General features: G+C 40.7%; 1 protein-coding gene across 1 annotated transcript in view; it reads right to left on the bottom strand.

Moving 5' to 3' along the window:
• Positions 1–11,644, bottom strand: part of LOC137133180 (NALCN channel auxiliary factor 1) — a 78,854-nt gene extending 67,210 nt beyond the window's left edge. Inside the window, exon 1 of the mRNA XM_067516495.1 lies at positions 9,619–11,644. Coding sequence (XP_067372596.1) covers positions 9,619–10,350 — 732 coding nt within the window. The 5' untranslated portion in view covers positions 10,351–11,644. The remainder of the gene's footprint in view (positions 1–9,618) is intronic.
• Between the last annotated feature and the right edge of the window lie 2,651 nt (positions 11,645–14,295).

Below are 14,295 nucleotides of genomic sequence, written 5' to 3'. Positions count from 1 at the left end.
CTGTGAGAGGACAGCAAAACTCATTTGCATGAGTTTGAATGGAGGAGTTTAGTGCAATATGGTCTAAATGCCATTTTGAGTGTTATTCAACTCCACCTGGAGAACACCTTTTAATAGTATCAATTAAATAAAATAATAATAATAATTAAAAAAATCAGTATGTATGAATATTATCACTGGTGAAATGAATATTTGGATGCTGCAGTGAGACGTAACTAGTTGATTTAAATGACTAGTTAAACCGTTCTGCATTGTTAACAAATCACTTTCTTTTCATTGAAAAAATATTCAGCATTCTCTGGTTGAGGAATTGAAGTTTTGATTTTTAGTCAAAGCATTTAAATATACAGGCTTCCAGAAATTAAATTGGATAGTTTGAATTCCAATTGATTTGGAATTGCTGTTTGCAACTTATGAAATGAAATGTTTTCCATTAAAGTTAAAATATTTGCAAATATAAGATATAAGACAAAAGAGGATACTATGGCTTTTGTGAAATATATTTATTTGCTTACTAAACTAAATAAGCTGAATGTCTCTTGCTGTGGCTTCATGCATCACAGACAGACATAGCAGTTCTATCAATTTTCTCATCTGTTTTCAACCAAAAAGAAAATTAATAGACATTTCCCAAAATGTTGAGCCATTCCTTTAAACTGCTTTTTAATCTTCATACTATAATAATGAGAAATGACACTGACAACTAGAACATAGAATCCCATGATGCATCCATGCCATCATGTACTCAGGGATACACACATGCGCTCTCACTTAACAAATGCACACGCTCATCCATTGACAGAAACACTAGAACGATTAAAATGGAAAGGATTAAGAAAGACCCGGTGCTCAAATGAATCGTTTGTACAAAACACCAGAGAAAATACAGTATGTCATGAGACCTGACATGAGGGCATAATGCTGCACACATCACTGGGTATGTCCTCTAATCAAGCCATTCTTTTGTCATTCTCTCCCCGTTTCCCATTTACTTCTGTCGCCTGATCGCGGTCAGTTTCCAATGAGGAGAAAATGTGATTGAATACGACCATGTTTGTTATTTGATTGCACTACAGTAAGTCTCTCCTCGGGCCTTGTAGACTTCGCACAGTGCATTATATCTGAGTTTATGGACATGAGTCTGCATGTACCAGTGTCTGTCCTCTCTCACTGTTCTGCACTGTTCTCTCTGAATCAGGACATGCTGTGAGCGGCCGATGATGCTGGTGACTCAGTAATGTGAGAATGTCACCAGAGTCTGGGAACTGTCACTGGTTTCTGTCTCTCTGCCAGTGATGCTCAGACTGTAGCTTTCTCAGCACACTTCACTATTTCTGCTGTCAGTTGCTTTTTGTTCCTCTCTTCCTGTTTTAGACCCAATTTCAAGATTTGTATATGCAAATAAAAAGCTAGATGTGATTTAATGTGTTTGCATAATTACTAGTCGTTGCATTTCCACAGCTTTTAATTGGCCAAGTCTGTCCAACTGTATTTTTTGTGAACATCCATTAAAACCAGAAACCAGCCTTTTAGCTTTAGGACTTTTATAGTAAGAGGGAAGATTTTTTCGATTTTAGTTTAGATTCTGACAAAAACAGAACAGTCTTAGGGAAAGTGCTGCCTTAGAAATCAAGCTCAGAGGAGCAGAGTATCCTGGTTCTAAATATAGTAACAAGCCAGGCCTGGATGTAAGCAGGAAGTGGTTGGAGATTTAATAAAATAGGCTTGTTTAAGATAAATCCCTTCACGTGTGGAACAAAGGATGAGAGGGGGGTGCAGTTGGGGGAGGTAAAGCATCAACAGAATATACAGGAGGTTACATGTACATTTATCAGAACTACACTAAATACAGTGTTATTTATCAGCCTAATCTATCAGGATACCAATAATTTGGGATTTGAGAGATAAACTAAAAGGGTTATAAAATAGCACCGTAGTATGATTAGTATGTTAACCATGACTGATTAAAATATTTTACAAAACAAAGAGTCCAACTGCTCCAAACATTCTTCATAACCAGGGTGTCTTCACCTGCGGGAGAGACTGTAAATGAAATGTGAAGTGCTGCCCAATTCCATTTCTTTTCCGGTATGTAAAACACTATTAAACATCGTGCTGAAAACAGACTCTACACTAGCCTGATTAAAATGGAAAGGATTAGGAAAGAATGGGTGCTCAAATAAATTGTTTGTAAAAAACACCAAGGAAAATGCAGTATGTCAGGGTATCTGACATGAGCCCATAATGCTGCACAGATCACTGGGTATTTCCTCTACTCTAACCATTCTTTTGTCACTCTCTGTCTTCTATTCACCTCTGTCACCTGATCACTCTCAACCTGCCGTGAGGACAAAACGTGACTGAATATGCTCATGTTTGTTGGATTTACCTGCAGGAAAGTCTGTAAAGGCAATGTGACGTGCTGCTCATTTTCTATTTCTTGTCCGTGAACGTACAGCAACATCAAACAGCTTTCTGTCATTATGCTAAAAATAGTGTCTAAATAGCACACACTGCTTTATAAATGGCTTCCACAGAGCTGCTCAATGATGCTCTGATTAAATTGATTCCATTTTTATCAATGACTCATTGCACTGAAAGCTTGTTTCTTTTACTTTCAAATAAACAATTCTGTCTACAGATCCATGTCATGCTCGCACACAAGAGCTGAATTAACATGTACATTTCAACACAGAAGAAAACATCAAACCTGAAAAGTGAAACAGTACTAGAGACTGTCATGGTAGCACTAGTGTTTTATACGTGGTTTGTACTTTCAAATACCTGTTCTAATATCACTAATTTTGTTAATCCTATTATGATCTTTCTTTTTTTGTTTTGGTCATCAAGTAACACAACATGAGTTGTTAAAACACTTAAAATTTCCATTATTTTGGACAATTGAAAGTCTGATGTGAACTGAGTTTAGGATTTCAGTGTTTAAGTGAATTTTGTATGCAGCCAGTTATCAATAGCAGCTACTTCCGCTCTTCCTAGCCCCTTCTCTCGCTTCACTTTGTCACAGAAAATCAAACATAACACATCACCCACTCATCAAATCATTCAATTAAGCATACCACTGAGAAAGAGGGGAGGGAGAGAGAGAGACAGATAGCAAAAGAGTGCATTTTTAAAATTCATATGTTGATACAATAGATCTGATTGAACTGGATATAAGACTCCTGGTAGTTTATCTCATTATTATCTGTACCAGGGTTATGGTGCACATGAAATTACTGGATGCATGCAGCTTGTGGTTGCACACAGGCACAAACACATGTGTACATGACTGTAGTATGCTGACTGTGTAGCAAAAATATGTGCAAAAGCAACAGGAACTCACTACTCAGTGTACTGAATGCGTGAGAGAAGGTTTTTTTTCTGAATAGTGGCTGATAGAAGGGAAAAAAATGGCTGTGGATGTGTTGATTGGAGCTGAAGCCCAAGGCAGTGAAGGAGGGAGCTGTACAGTCTCAGACAGGGAGCTGAGGGTGACGAGGAGGCGTTTCCATCTGAGTGCTGCTGTGTTCTTCACCAACAGATACATTCCCTTATCTACTGCCTGGGGTGAAACAAACACTGGCAGCTCACACGAAGAGGAGTTTCCCTGGATCTATTTGAGATGCATAGAGAAGCAACAGAGCCCTAATTGATTTCAAGGGGAAGAGGACAAAGTGCAGGACTTGCATGTTCCATGATTTTGGTGTTGATGGCAGAACAATACATTAGTGCTGTGAGTTTATTTAATCATTTTATTTATGGATTAAAAAGCTGTCAGTTTCACTAAAATTTTAGTTTAGCAGAACAGTGCATTTGCCTTAAAACACAATGTCAGACACATGCTTCTTAGGGTTCATGGGGTTCTTACATTCTTCCTTGTGAATGTCTAGTCATCCTGTTTATTGTGTAATGCACAGATATATAAATCCAACATATATTATCATAAATCTACATTTATTTTTTCATTTCACACCCAGCTAGGGCAATTCACTTCACATAACTCCGATTGTATACATTATGAGTTGTATTGTGGGTCTCAACTGGTTGATTGCAAGATCCCATATATCTGGAAGATTGCCAGGATAATAACCACATTTGTGCTAGCTTATTGATTCTGCTGATGTCTTCACAACAACAGATTTAAAATGGATGGATGATTGATTGAACAGGAGAATCTCACCATAATTCTCATTACTGGGTGTTTTTAAGCTTTTTTAAGCTTCCGATCGTGTGATCAAATCACAAAACATCAAACCATCTTTTAATGTGGTATAATACAGCAAAATCTAAATGTTTTTAAACCAGCTCAAGACTCAAGACTGAGGGTTACCCAAGTAGATGGATAGAAAACTTGAATTCAGTCGCACCTGGGCAAACTCTCACAGGAAAGATCATTTGAAAGGTCTGTGAAGACTACTAATGGAGGTTGATTTAAAAATGTGGTTTACAAGGTCAAGAATGAACTTGCAATCTAAACATCTGCTTGGACAATTAGAATTTATTTTAATTGATCAGGCCAAAAATTAAATTTGCCAATATATCATATTTATGTCCAAATACCTGAAGAACTGATGGCTAGGCTGTCCTGGGTGTTCACAGCTAAGATGCCATTAACACATAAGCCTGTTCAAAAAAATGGTCAGAATAGTCCAGTAGTAGTCAAGAAGCAGCAAGAGATGAAGGAGAACATGGGACTGAATACGCAGAGGGCCAGAGAGGCTGGGTGGAGGAGCACATGGTGGGATCTGTGTGGACAGGCCCGTAATTGAAGGAAAGGAAGGTACATTAACCCAGATCAGTATCTATCACTCCAGTAGGAAAGGACCACTCAAAACCCACATATTTCTAGAAAGGGAAAGTGGGAGAGAAGCCAAGGCCCCCAATGGGATGTAAATCCATAAAGAGGAGAGAGAAAGGGGTGGAGGTGATGTGAAGACCAATACTGGGCACATGTGTGTGTGATGTTGCTTCCTTAGAGCTCTGACACACATGGGAGAAAGACAATGAGGGAGAGGATGTGAAAGTAAGCGGGAAACAGTGTCAGAAAGAGGGAGAAAGGACATCAGCATGTTGAGACAGAGCCCTGGAGACACAGCCACCAGAAAAGCAGAGAATTATGGGAGTGCAAATTAAATTACACCGGAAGGGACACTCAGGTCTGGACCTGCAGGAAACACTGCACATGGGGCTCTTGGTGTGTGTGTGTGTTTGTGTGTGTGTGTGTGTGTGTGTGTTTGTGTGTGTATGTGGCCATACTGTATATTGTGTGAACCACTTTGTGATCTGAACAAGGGAAGTGATAACATTTTTAAAGGGTGAAAATACTCTGGCTGGTCCTCAGTGTCTTACACACTTTGGAAAAGCTGTTTGAGGGTTACGATTTGGTTTTAGTGTAAAATTAGGTTTTGTGCATGTCTCCATGGTACGCAAAAGACATGCTGGAAATACTATGCATACTATGCCAAATTTTCCTTATAACCTACACTGATTTTGGAAACCGGCTTTGATGTTACATGACGATAGAATATTAGCTTTTCTGAGAAAAATGACTGTAAATCGGTTACTTAAGTGCAAGTAAATGCACTGATGTATAAGTGTAACCAGGTTTCTAATCAGCTTTCTCCAACTGTGTGTGTGTGTAACAAAAGACAGGAACACGCAGTTGAGTGAAAGGTAAATTAAACTAACAAAAATTGCCCCATAGAAGTCTATATTTTCCTCTGTGGGTTTTTTAAATTCAGACACTTCCTGTTGTGAATCAGCTGCATGTGTCTCACATTTTTTTCTTCTTCCTCTCCTCCTGTGCTGTCACTCTGCTGAGACATGAACAAAAAAACATAAAAACAATGGACATCTCCCACCTTCAGGCCCCTTGTGCCTTTCCTCATTCATACAAAAGGAAAGGTGGGATTGATCAGGAAGAGGTGGCTGTAGCTCAGTTGGTAGAGCAGGTGTTCATAAACCCCAGGGTCAATGGTTCAACTCCTGGTCTACCCAAGTTTCCCTCGGTGATACACTGAACCTCGAAAGATTGTCTCTGTTGTCTGCAAGTTGCTTTAGATAAAGGGGCCTGATAGTTGACTAATTGGAAACTACAACTTCTCAACCCTGTCTGCGCTGCTTAAATTCAAGTTAATTTCTTCTGTATGCGGACATATGTGTTTTCAACTGGATCCCAAAAAGATTGTTTTTCATTTTACCTTGTCAATACTGTGCATACGTTTTATTCAAATGTTACTTTGGGAATTCTATTCAGCTGTGGATGAATCCTTTTATGGGTATTTACCACAGCAGGATAGTGTATGAGGACAGACTCAAAATTACTACAGCACAGCGCCCGTGGAAATGAAGACAGGAGTCACCTAATGCATGCATGTTTTTGGATGACATGTCACCGGGGAATAACTTCAGATCTGGGTCTTGCTAGTTTAGAAGCTCTACAAGGTGAGTTGTTGGGCTTTTTATAGGATCTGGTGACCACAGTGTCACTGAATAAAACTTAAGACAAGAAACTGACAAAGGGGGATAATTTGAGCACTTTGTCCACTGACAATGCCAAGGCTGTCTTTTCATTTACATTATTTATGATGCTCGGTCTGTTCACTGAAATAGACCCTTCATCAGAATCGTTGGAATCACGTAGAGATGTCCATCTTCAGTTGTGATGTCAAGTTTTAGGCCACAGTTCGGTTCGTATGCTGTTTGTTTGTTTGTTTGTTTGTTTGTTTGTTTGTTTGTGTGTTTTGCAGTGGGGCTAAATAAGAAAACAAGTAAAAAAAAGTCTGGATTTTATTAAATCTTTTTTAAAACAGAGAAGAACAACATAGAACACAGGAACAAAGAGTCTTTTTTAACTCCAACACAGTTACAGTTACCAACCTTATGCTTAACTGGATAACAAAAATGGTTCTACGCTGCTGACTTGGCTATTTGACTCCGATATCTGTCTTCCGATATTGTGATACAATTTCATGTACTTATCACAGTTTTGTTCTCAGTTTCAGAATTGTGACACCCCTAATATATGTGCATGCAAGTGTATCCTAACAATTTCAAATAATATATCATTCATCCAGTCTTTTAAATTATCTAGATTTTTTTACAATATATTATCATTTTTAATGTTAAATGATATTTAGCAGGCCTGAAGCATTTGCCTTTCGATTTGTTGACATAAAATAGGCTTAGTGACGTTTGTTTACATTTTTAAGTTGCCTTGGCTCAATATCATTTGTCATTGTTTGCAATATCTGCATAACCTCTGCCAAATATTCAAAACTATATGTTATATAAATGTACTGTAGATAACTACTTGTTTTGTATTGCATTTTCTTTCAGATTAAAAAACTGGCAAACTCCAGCAGCACATCATTCTCTGACAGTAAACAAAGCAGGCCCAGTGCCACACACCAGCCTGATGAAAAGTGATGATGGCATCCCACAGTTCACATATGTCCACTAGGATTATTGAGCTACTTAAGTCTCTTTCTCATTTTCTTTCTCAAGTTATTTTCTGTCATTTAAATTTACTTTTTAATCTTTCCTCACTTAGGACATTATCCATCCTCTTCTACATTTATTGCCTAACCATTCTCTCATATCAACACTGACAACAGGTTTCTACAGTATACACCAAACCTAATGATGTTCCAAATCCAATTAACTTTAACTGTCTAAAAGGAAGCTTTGAGCAGTTGTCAAAATATGGATGAAGAATTTAAAACAGTGGAAATGTCTGAGATGACATAATAAATAGTGGTAAGCATCGGTAGCGAATAATTATTGTGTCAAACTGTCAAATGTGTGTTTTCTGTCCAGCAGAGTGGTTCTTAAAAGTCTGATGGTTTGTGATACAGTCCTGGGGTGCTGTGCTCTCGAAAAGGTCACATGAACACAGAAGCAGATTAGCAATGCAGATTGGGCTAAAGGGGCTAAAAGGCTGCTGTGCCTAAGTCTTATTAGATTAGCAAAGAGTAGGAGTGCAAATGCACAAATGGCAAAAGGAAACAGATTCATGGAACACATGAGAGAAAGGGGTACAGTGCATACAGCACATCCTGTATATGGATGTGCACACTAACAATGAGACATAAAAAATAGGTATGACTCAGAATAAACAAAGATATTAACCAACACATGATTCCATTGTGAAGCTTTATCATCAGAAGATCCTCCCACCAAAGATCGTTCCTCACACACACAGATTATCAGCACTCACAGCACAGTATCCTGACCATCTGCCCTTGTACAACATCCATCTTGCAGAAATGACTTTGGCTTGAGGGATCATAATGACGACAATTTAGAGAGATTTCCTACTTTTCAAGGGTCATTCCTTTGTCTGTGTTATAGTGCTTTTGGGACGATGATGATGATGAGGATGCAGCTCTCTTGGCATTAGACTGATAACAATGTAAATACCATTTTCCAAAACCGTAAGATGAGTTAATTGTTAAAGCTATGATGCCACACAAAAAGTTGTTGGAGCAAAGGTAAAAGGTTCATCTGGAAAGAACAAATGACGTAATACAGATATGGGGCGTGTAATATTCTACCCCTGTACAGTACAAACTGGGCTCATCATAAATCTTCACTACCCTATAGTGTCAATTACACAAGAACCCCACACAATATATTTAACATTTCCAAGGCACATTCAGCAAAGAGACTAATAAACACACCTAGCTTAGCCAATGAGGCATTGATGGAGCAATTAGAGATGGAGAGCAAGCAATGCAGCGTCCCCTCAGTAACAGAAATCAGCTTGGCCATGGTCTTTGCATCAGCCACCACAGAACCAGACTTGACTACTGATGAATACTATTCATACAGTTTTAATAACTGCACAACAAAATAACTAAAAGGGCCTCTGCAGGGCATTCTGACAGCCCCTTTGACATTGAACACAGGAGGATGCACAGATGAAAGGGAGCCTCTGCAAACGTCCAGTGTTCAACAAATGAAACAACTGTAATTTCCCAACAATGTTACTATTTACACGCAAACATTGTTCAGAACAGGGTTTTTATACCAAAAGTGTGTGTGTGTGTGAGAGAGAGAGAGAGAGAAAGAGAAAAAGTGAGATGATATAAACCTAGGTATGCAAAGCTGTTGACAAGCACAATGTGCAGGCTACTCCAAAGCCTGAGCTATGTGTGCTTAAGGTTGCCATGTTTGTTTTACAAGCAAACTGGGGACACAGCCTGGATTAGGGGCAGAAATCACACCTGTGCTATTAACAGTGATGAAAAGCCCTGTCTCTCCCCTTCATTGCATAGAGCTGTGGTGCAAGCCTGATCCTTCCTTGCCATCCTTGCCAAACGTCACTTCCACAGCCACAGTTCACTCCATATTAGAAAGACTGACTGAGAAACAAGGAAAAGAAGAGAATGATGAAGGCTTGCAGCTGTTGACCTGTCCTCTAGTCCCTCCGTGCAGCTGTGTATTTGTGCAAACCCTGACAGGCGAAATGATGCAGTACAGGCACTGGTATCCTACTGGTAGTGTAACTCAAAAATTACTGACAGTTATACCCAATGGTTTCCATGACGACTGTGGACCCACCCCCTTAAATGTACTGATGTGTGTGCGCGCACTCGTCCGGCCTCGTAGTCCTACCTTGCATTCCTCCATGCACGTCCTAACCGAGTATGCATCCGTCTCGTATTTCTGAACCAGCAGTTCAAAGTCCCGGTAGTTCTCCTCCGCCTGCTGGTCAAGACGCTGATATGCCCGGACACACTCGCTGCATCCCAGCAGATCCACCCCCATGGCCATATCCAGGGTGCAATTCAAATCGCCCGGACTCGTAAACCCGTAAAACAAATCCAAAAGTGAGTAGGAATTACAAAAAGAAAGGTACAAATCGCTCAGATTCACGTACGCCAGCTGTGTACCCTTGTCCCCTCCACCAGAGAGGCCCAGGCACACGGTCTCCGCGTCCGTGAAAGTAAAGCAGTCTTTAGACAGGCTGTCAGGGAGACAGGTGTCCATTCGCCACAGAGGTTTGGTAGAATTCCCTAGAAAAATAACATCTTGCTCTATGGCGAGACGGTGGGGGTCAGGTGATGTTGGGATATGGTGTCGGTGGAGGGAGTTTGGGTACTCGCCCATGTCCGTAATTGCAAGCTCCTCGTCGGACCGCTTGTCTCGGGTTCGTGTCAGTTTCGCCTCGGCGCAGAACCACAAGTGATCAGAGAGCAGGACGGTGATGAACAGCAGAGAGGCCAGCGAAAGTCGCCATCTCTGGGCCCGCTCCGACTCGGTAAATGGCTTCTCGTTCTCTCGGGGTGCGAACCAGTATTTTAAGCCTTCATCATGCTGCCGACGCATCCAAGCACCCCTGGTCATATTTTAGGAAAGTGCTGCCCTGGCCGACTCCACCGCGGGGGCTGCTCTGCCACAATACTCATTGACTTGGGGGGAGACGGACTCCGGTTAGTTCTCCTCTGTAACGGTGGTGCGCCGTGCCTCCGCCGGTCCAGGGCGCTCCTCTGTCGCGCCCGCAGCAATCGGTGCTATTGCGATCCAATTAGCGCGCCCGCAAGGATTAAGCTTCGCGCTGCCGCATCCCGGTTCTCCATGGCTCTCCGGGGGGGAACGGCGTCCTCTTTGACCGCATGCCCCCTCTGCCTATCGTCCCTCTTCGGCTTTTTTTTTTTCTCGTCGGAGGTGCAGGGAGACCAGCTGTTGCGAACCTCTCGGTACTGATACTGCGCGTCTTCCGCCGTTCGCTTTGCAGATTCACTTAAAGGAGAGCAACGAGCTCTTGAGATGCACACAGGCTGGTTTCTCTGCCCCGTACCAGGGCATAAAGCCTAGAATCCTTTCTCCCGTTGGCCATTGTCATCTTGGACCGCGGTTAAGTTGCCGCCATGTTCGTCTTGAAACACTTTTTTGGAGAGCTGGGTCTGTTTGCGTCATCTCCATCGTTGCGATAGCTCCATCGTTGCGCAGTGGCGGAGCAGCTCATTACCTATCTGCACGCACACTCAAACACACAGAGACACACGGAGGGGGGAGGAGAAAGCACAGACACACATCACGGTGGTTAAAGATGTTTTGGCTGTCATCTGTGCTCTTTAGAGTAATAGTCGCCAGATATTTTCTTGGCAGGGCACAAACACACTTTTGGCCACATCTTGTTTTTGGTTCAGGATAGACGCGAGTTCATAGACAAGAACAACAATGCAGTTAAGAGATCACAGTCACAATTTCCGTAGAGTCATAAAGATTCATTGATCCGGTTAATGTGGACTGTAGTGTAGATACCATGAATCATCTAATGATAATTGCTTTTATTGCTCAGAAGAAAGGGATGGATTAAGTTGTAGGCAATCAAGGTCTTGCCAAAACAGACATATCTAGTTAAGCTTGATCCGTGTGAACAAGTGGGAAAGCAGCTGAACAAGCAGGAGGATTGTGTTTAACAATATGTAGCTGCTCCCTGCAAGTGCGTCCCATCTTATCAGTTGTGCTGTGTTTGGTCAGTGGGTTAAAACAAACATATGGCTTACAGTATGGACCTGCAATGTTCCTGTGAGTGACACAGACAGAAAGGGAGAGGGGGTGTTGTTGCTGGAAAGTAAATTACAGCATTTTTCCTTGTTCTTAAAGCTGCTAATCATTGTCAGGATGCTATCAACATACGCATGTTGCTTAATGTTATTGAACTGTAAACAGGAGATAAGAGGTGCTACCTGATTCATTTGTGCTCAAGGTTGATTTAAGGCTCTGTAAACTAACTGTAAATCCAGTTAGTTTGAGTTCAGCCAGTGTCTTGCTGGCAAAAACATGACACAACAACATAGCAGATTTTTATTTATACAAATGTAATATACTGTTGGAAACCTTTCAGAGCTGAAGAACTGCAGCATCCAGAACTGATGAGTAAAATAAAGATGAAAACACCCCACATGGGAGAGATATTTCTTGACATCAAAATGCACTTCAAATGCCAGTACCAAATTAAACTGCATTGCATAATACATGAGCTGTAAAACCAATGTAGTAAATATCAAGCACAATAACAAATAAACTAAAAACTCTGATAATAATTGCTTTAGAAAACAGGAGGCAGCAGCAGCAGCAGCAGCAATCAATCAGGAAATGTTATGAAATTAGCTATCAGTCTTCAGCAAGCTAAATATAAAGCATGACCAGATTACAATATCACATATTGGGGTTTTAAATGCAATCATATAATAAAAATGTTATTAATTTTCTATCAAATTGGAAAACAACCTGGTCAATTTGTACATACTTAAAAATATCACAGTAAAAGTCTGTCAGCAAAATCAACTTTGCTCATATCATCATCAAGTAAACAGCTTCTGCCTTGGTTTATGGTTTTAAAAGCATTAAATGTGACAAATACCAGACTTAAGCAAACGTAAGCAATCTGTCTGCACCTGCCGCGGCTGAAGGAGAGGAGTGGCTGACTGTTTGGCCGAACATATTCGTTGTGTTTTAGAGCAGCAGTTTGAGATAAGGTTAAGGCTGGAGATCGGGTTTGAAAGGTTTGAGTGTGCTCAGATTAGGCTCCAGTAATGTTGTCTGTTTAGATGCTGCAATTCAACTTTTTCCTGTGACAGGGTTTTAATTTGTGAAATTGCTTCCATACACAAGAAAAATTTGGTTTTTGTATTTGGTGGCATTGCATGTTGAGCTGATTGTACTGATTGTTTAAGCTAAAGAACCCATTCACAAAATCAAAAAAAAAAAAAACTAAAAACTAAAATGCACCCAAAAAGCTCTTAGTATTAAATTCCTTTTTAAGGACAAATCCACTAATATAGGCCACTTCTATCATAATGTTCTGAGTAGAGGGAACAAGTCTTGTCACTAACAGAATTTACCCATTCATCACCAAAATGTCAGCATGCACTTACATAATTTGCTTGATGTTCTTGAACCTGTGTTTTGTGCGTCACCTCTCATTTTAATGGTAAGTGAAAGTTCACCGCGCAGCTCCTGGATTTTGATAGGAACATTAACTGGAATTGAAACAGATGGTATAATGGCAAACATCTGTGCTGTCTTTGCTAGGGGTGCTTGAATGTTTATCGTTCATCACTCATTGCTCTCACATATTATGTCACTGCAGGATGCTGTGATCATGCCTCACAGGGATAGATGTCCTACTTCAGCTGGGATTGTCTAATCTGCCTTTAACTGCAGTTGCACTGTTTAATACATCAAAACTGTGCTGTATGTAACTGCCTGACCCTGTTCTCTTGGAAGACATATGGAAATTGGGACCTGGCCAGGAGTCTCATAATACCAGAACTGTAATTTGATTGGCTCAGACCAAACACCTGACTTGGTTTAGCACCTGAGAGGTGGCCAATCAACAACATACGGAGTTATGTTTGGCACAGCAGAGAGTTGTCAGTTTGACACCACCCCCACCAGTTTCCTACCTGTGTGTGTTTGTGTGTGTGTGTGCGTGTGTGTATGCACGCATGCATGTGTGTGTGTGTGAAGGAGACAGAAGTAGTGTAAGGCCAAGAGTGAGACAGGGACAGTGGGAGAGAGAGTATGTGTGTGAGATGAATGCAGATTGCTGCCCCTTAAATCTGAAGCCATCACAGTAACAGTAAGGGCTGGCAGACATGACTCATCCAATAACCATGCTGGAGAACGTGTGTGTGTTGTGTGTGTGTGTGTGTTCTCTCTGAAACAACTGTACGTACTGATAGCACTTGCTAAATCAAAGGTAATTTGCACAGTTGAGGGCCTTGCCTCTTTTCTCCATTTAAAATTCTGTGTGAGTTTCCAGGAAAACAATTGCAGATAATAACTGTGTCATTCTGTCTGCCTTGTCAAATGCACTTGAAAGTACATTTGTGACATTCAGATGAAGCTTGACAATCTATTTATAAATGTCTATTTAAAAATGTGTTATAAACAAATTGAAAATAACTAAGTGCCATTGTAGTTCTCGCTTTGATGCTGTTTTTAAAGTCATTCTGATTCTGATTGAGTTTCTATTTGAAAAGATAATGCACGCAAGCTTAAACTGCTGCTGATATTTCTGTCTCCTTAAAAACCCAACAATCATTTCAAGTTTTGCTTGCAACCTTTTTGCACCCTGATATTGACTTTCTCATAACTGCAATTTGTTTCCCCAGCCATCAGCATACTTGATTGGGGGCGACAGGAAGGAGGAAAGAGGGTATGGCTACAGTGGACCTGCTGATTATCAACAGAGGAGAAAGAGAACGGGGCATGTGCAAAACAACAGGCCATATTTTTATACTTTGCAGATGGCCATTTGCCAACATGTGTCAAATA

Source organism: Channa argus, chromosome 9, assembly GCF_033026475.1.
Source record: "Channa argus isolate prfri chromosome 9, Channa argus male v1.0, whole genome shotgun sequence".
In the NCBI taxonomy this organism is placed as follows: Eukaryota; Metazoa; Chordata; class Actinopteri; order Anabantiformes; family Channidae; genus Channa; species Channa argus.
Note: the sequence above shows the minus strand (reverse complement) of the source record. Positions and strands in the feature narration are given on the sequence as shown.